Here is a 5,936-nt window from a genome sequence, read left to right on the forward strand (position 1 = left end):
ACACATTCTACGGTCACAGTAGAATAGCGTCAACACACTCTGAACGATTCAAATATGTGATACCGTACCTATACTTTAAAGCGAATGTCAAAGTTACTATTGAGATAGAAGAATGTCGTGAGGGTGTGAGGATGGCTGACTCCGTTTGAGCATGTTTAAACAGAAGGGTTGGATCCATTATTTTTGAATATATTTATTGTTCCAAATCAAAGTATAAAGCATATAAAGGTAACATTTTAGAGCTTTTTTAAACGGGGAATGCATTTAACAGTATTGCAAAAAAAATTTACTACGTAATTTATAAAATAAAAAAAAATTAAGTGCCAACCTCATAGATCTCATAACGTGATCCACGTTTACACAGTAGCGGAAGTTGCACCCTAATCACAACGATTGACTTGTTAATAGGAGTTTTACACTCTCTCAAACGCACGTTGTGCGACTCCTGCAAAATGTGTAATTTTTTGGTTAATAGTGCAGCGCGCATAAAACTACGCCAAAATATCACTCAACTTATTACTTAACATCTTTAATGAAGTCTCAATGAATTGTTAATTAATTTTTAGCACTTGCTACCAAAACAATTGACTTTAACTTATCACCAATAAAGATTACTGCATATCAGCGACGACAAAGCATTTTTACCACTTTAAAATGATAAGATTTTCCCACCAGTTATCGTTCACGTGCGACTAAATATTTATATGCCAAATACACCTTCTAAAAGCGTTTTAGTCGAGCGTGAGCATTAAAATGGCAAAGACCAAAAGAACGTTAGAACTTTTTTTCGCGCTGCTCTGCCTTTCAATCGCAGTGCAGGCAGGTCTACTGCAGTCCAAGCAACGCCAGAGGTATACTGAACTCAGCACCGTAGCAGCTGCGGTGGAGGGTACAGACCCTACACCACCATCGAACATTACAACTGACAGTCCAAACAATAGCACCACTGACAGCCCATTCAACACAACGCTGACTGCACCCCCATCAACCGCTACATCACTACCTGACAGCGGTTCGGGCGTTGTAGTGCGCGGTGACTGCGCATTCGACATAAATGGCGAACTCAACGATCCAGCGCCGATCTTTACGCCACACAATCACTTCGACTGGCTTGTGCCCAATGCAGCCGGTGTGGTGGAGCTCTCCAATGGCGCCTACATCGATATGTACTGCAGCACATCATTTATGGCGCCATTTACCAATCGCACAAAGGTCACAGCACAGTGCCTGCAGAAGAAGTACTTCCTGGTCGACGGACTCATCTATCCATTCGCCAATTTCAGCTGCACTGCTTGGCCAGCATACACCGCGCGACGTACCGGCCGCCCCTGCAATGGTGGCACCGATCTGCTGGAAGTTGGCTTCGAACTCGAAGCTGGTTTTCTACCCACAATGGACATTTGTCACGACGAAGTGAATGAGGTGACACGCTACGTCCACCACGTGCTAAATCCCTCCAGCAATGGCTATCAGCATGGCGTCTCACGGCCTTCTTTTATCACTGGCGACTTCTACAATGGCAAAAATGTGAATAATCTGTACACAAAGGTAGAGCAGAACAAAACTATCAGCCAGATACTCGGCATGGATGCGTCACCCTACTTCAATGATACCATCGATGTGTACATGGCGCGCGGACACATGGCCGCCAAGGTGGACTTCATTTTCGGTGCACCACAAAAGGCTACATTCTATTTTGTGAACGCGGCACCTCAGTGGCAGATGTTCAATGGCGGTAATTGGGAGCGCATCGAGGATGGTGTGCGTCGTTTTGCGAGCGATCAAGCGTTGACCTTGGACTGCTACACTGGCATATGGGGTGTGTCTACACTGCCGGATGTTAATGGTGTGCAGCAGGAGCTGTATTTGGCATTCGATGAGAATAATAATGGACTGATACCAGTGCCAATGTTGTACTTCCGCGTTGTAATCGATCGCGAATCGCGTAAAGGCATTGTGTTGTTGGGTGTGAATAATCCGCATATATCATTGGAGGAAATCAAGAGAGACTATGTAATTTGCAAAGATGTGGGGAGACGCATCGATTGGATTGGCTGGAATAAGGATAACTTGATGAAGGGTTACTCATACGCTTGCGCAGTTGATGACTTTTTGAAGGTAGTGACGCATTTGCCTTTGGAGGATTTACACACGACTGGGTTGTTGGGTGTTGAGGAATTGAAAATCGAGAATGCACCGATTTGGGAAGAGCACTGATGTGGTGGCAACAAATGAAATAGAATTTCAAGTGAAAAAAATCATGCACTCGTAGTTACATATTCCTATGTGTACTTAAGTCGTTTAATTTATTATCTGTAACTACTTGCTATGTGATAATAATTTTTTGTTTATGGTTCCTGTCGGACTTAAAAATTTATTAGTATTCTTCGTAATCAAAACTTTTCTTGATAAGAGAAAACTAATCACTAGTTAATCCATATCACTTATCAAAGAATGGATTGAGGTATTTGGTAATGTTTTCAAATTGTATAAGACTTATGAATGACTAACTACGCGTTAAACTGGACTTTACAGCATAGGAGCAATAACTGAGATCAACGATAAATGCTTTGTGGCTTTGTAGGAGACATGTCCATATGCTCTGATACAGCTCTGCCTTGTGTTTAGTGAAATCGCTTTCACTTCCTGCCAAAGCAAAGTATTCGAGAGACCGCCAAATAACTAACAGTTCTAGTGTCCAAAAAATCAACGCAAATTGTATATTACTTGAGACTGGAGATCGCAGGAGAAACTATTGATAAATTTTAGAAGAGTCTTATCATCCACCATTAAAGAGAGACAAGCTCTGTCAACAGATGTATGAACAACTCTGAACTCGGATAATAACGGCGTTCTTCTCCCATATAACGATATATTTGAAAAAGTTTGGTTAGTGAGTGTGTGAGTAAGGTAGTTAGTGAATGAGTGAGTGATAAATAAATTTTTGTGCAAATGCATCTTTCATCGAGATAGTTCAGAAAAACGTTTGACCGAATTTTTTGGAATTTTCGCTTATTAACATTTTGTTCATAGCTAAAAATTAAAAAGCAAAATGAGATTTTTCCCAACTATTTTTGAAACCTTACGGTTATTTCCGAAAACCTTTGCGGACATTTTGACAATTTTTTTCGGATTTCTTCCGAATTTTGCAATATTTACCGGGATTTTTTTTTTATCATCGGGCACCTTTCGAAATTTCTCGTGACATTTTGTGATGTTTTCGGATCTTTTCGGAACCTTCGAAATTATTCCGAATATTGTCTGGGATGCGGTTGTAACCCTTCTGTTTTACTTAGAATTTTTCGTACATTTTCGAGAGGTTTTCGTGGCTTTTTGCGATCGTTGGAATCTTTTCCGCGCTTTTTAGGAATCTTTCGGAATTTTTCAGTTTGGTTTCGCAGTTTTATCTCTTTTTCTGAGTTTTTTTTGTAAACTTTTATGAACTTTTTGAGTCTTTCTTTTTGGAATACTTTCCTGAATTTTCAGATCCCTTCCTAATTTTTACCGGGATTTTATTTAATCATTAAGGGATCTTACGAATGGTTTCTCGGACTTTTTCGGGAACCTACGAAATTTTTCCAAATTTTTCTTCTCTGCAGTGTTTTGCATTCATTTTCGCAGTATTTTCTGGATCTTTCGAGTTTGTTTGTAAACTTTTACAAACTTTTTGAATATATTTTATTGAAATATTTTTCGGGATTTTCGGGTACTTTCCGAATTTTTCGAGATTTACCGGGATTTATTATTCATTTAGAAAAAATTCCCGTGTCTTTTCGGACTTTGCCGGAAACCTCCGAATCTGTTCGAACTACTTTCTGTATCACGGGAGTGGTTTTGTAGTACCTCGTGTTTCACTCCGAACTTTTTGTAAAGTTTCACATCAAACGATAGTGTTGGGCGGCATTTTTGTCCGAAATTTATCGGTATATTTCGAAACATATTCGGTATTTTTCGGAGTGTTGCCGTTATCTTTCGGTATGCTTTCAACAGCCCAATGAAAACAAAATAGCAAATATGAGGTTGTCACAAATATCCCAAAAGCTACCAAAAAAACTCAGAAAACTACCTATCATATTCGAAAAAATGCGGTTTATGTCGAAATAGTTCGAAAAATCCCGAAGGTCTCCTTCATAAAAATGTCAGACAAAATTACAGCCCAACCTATTCTGAAATAAACAGATAAACCTCCGAAATATACCGCAATGCTCCGAAAAATCGTCCGTTTAACTTGAAAGTTTCCAAAAAGCTCAAAGTAAAACATTTTACCTAGCACGTTTTTTTTTTGTAATTGTGCTTTTGGAAACCTGTTTGGTAATTTTTTTGTGTAGTGAATTCATATTTCGAAAAATTATCTTTCTTTATAATTCTGTATAATTTCGATGTGTTAAAACTACTTTGTAATATTTTTTTAAGATGGTTTTTGGTTTATTTTTTAACTCTTTCATTTCAAATTTCTAAAAATATTTTTTTTTATTCAAAATATTCTAAAATGTATTGAACTTATAGATTAAAATTTATTTTAACTGTTGTGAATTTTTTAATATCCTAGCATCAGTTATTGGAACTATTGGAAATTTAAGATTTAAAAATTTTAACGCCTAGCCTTCACTTGCGGTATCGGAAAAACTTGCCATGAAAATGCTATATAATTCTCAAAAATATAATTTGTACAAATTTAGGTCCCGATTTAAAAGTCATCGAACGTACTAAAGAAACATATATATGTTGTGTTGGCAATCAAGGCAATTTTTTTACAAACATACATATGAGCGAGTTTCACATATATATATTAAGGCCAATACATCGATTCAAATTTATGTTTGTGTGTTCATGCGCTTAAGCAATCGAATTACTTTGTGGCGTTATAGCTACTAACTAACACTAAAACCAAGCCATCAGCCAAGCCGCAATATTTTTGCCTGTGACAGGGAATTCAACTGAATGACAAATATTTACACAGCAGTGACTAATAAACAATCAAACAAATAAGCAAACAAAAGTTGATGTAACAGTAAAAACCGTTAGTAAATAACTTTTTCAGTCAGTTTTTCATAGGAAAATCCAAGCTGAATATGCGCACAAATTAATGAATTCATCAAGGCAAATAAATGCCAGTGAAATGCAGCAAAAATGTTGCAGATTGATTAACTGTACAAATAAAATTCAATGCTCAGATTTTTACTTTAACTTCCAGCTTTAAAATTCAACTAAGCTGCTAGCAATCAATTGATCAAATTAGAATAAATCATTGGCAAAGCATACAAACACGCAACAAAACTGCTTGCGACCACTAATTTTGATTTATCTCATTGAATGTGGCGCACACCTGAGTGGTGCAATTTAAATTGGTTTAAATGCTTCACCGAACTGCTGTCCGAAATTCTTTAGGTCAGACCAGTGCTATGCAAACATATTTTAATTAACTGATAATTCAACCAATGAACCAACGATTTATTACGTGTCAACTGTACGTGCATACACACCCGTGCAAACATATCTGTCGCTCTCTAATTCTTGGCACGCATACGCACACACTTACTAAATTTATTTCGTTTGATGTGAATATTGATGGATTATCTCTAGATTGACTGTCGATTTCAAAACAAAACCACTTTTGTCCGCCACAATCAAACGTAATTGATATGTTTACCGATATATGTCAATTAACTGGAGAACATTTGTTCGAGTAGAGCCAAACAGCAGCAGCAGTGGAATGCCCACATGTTTGCATTTACATAGATAGTAGGATAGTACTAGATGTGCAGTGTAAATACAACGTGTAAGTACCCGGGGCAACGGTGCGTATGAGTAACTTGTAATGAGGCCGTTGATGCATGCAGCGCATGTAGCCTTTGCTTTTGGCTGATGGCCAAGCGACTAGCCAATTGTATTTAGTTTCCCGCCTGTAAGCGATAGATATGAAGATTTATTAGTGC

At 37.8% G+C, this 5,936-nt stretch overlaps 1 protein-coding gene across 1 annotated transcript; it reads left to right on the forward strand.

Annotated features, from left to right (window-relative positions):
• The first annotated feature begins 753 nt into the window (after positions 1-753).
• On the forward strand, positions 754-2,217 carry LOC118740129. The gene has a single exon (XM_036471623.1). The coding sequence runs from the start codon at positions 754-756 to the stop codon at positions 2,215-2,217; it is 1,464 nt and encodes a 487-aa protein (XP_036327516.1).
• The last annotated feature ends 3,719 nt before the right edge of the window (positions 2,218-5,936 follow it).

Source organism: Rhagoletis pomonella, unplaced genomic scaffold (genome assembly GCF_013731165.1).
Source record: "Rhagoletis pomonella isolate Grant_MI unplaced genomic scaffold, Rhpom_1.0 Rhpom_scaffold_00005, whole genome shotgun sequence".
Taxonomy (NCBI): domain Eukaryota; kingdom Metazoa; phylum Arthropoda; class Insecta; order Diptera; family Tephritidae; genus Rhagoletis; species Rhagoletis pomonella.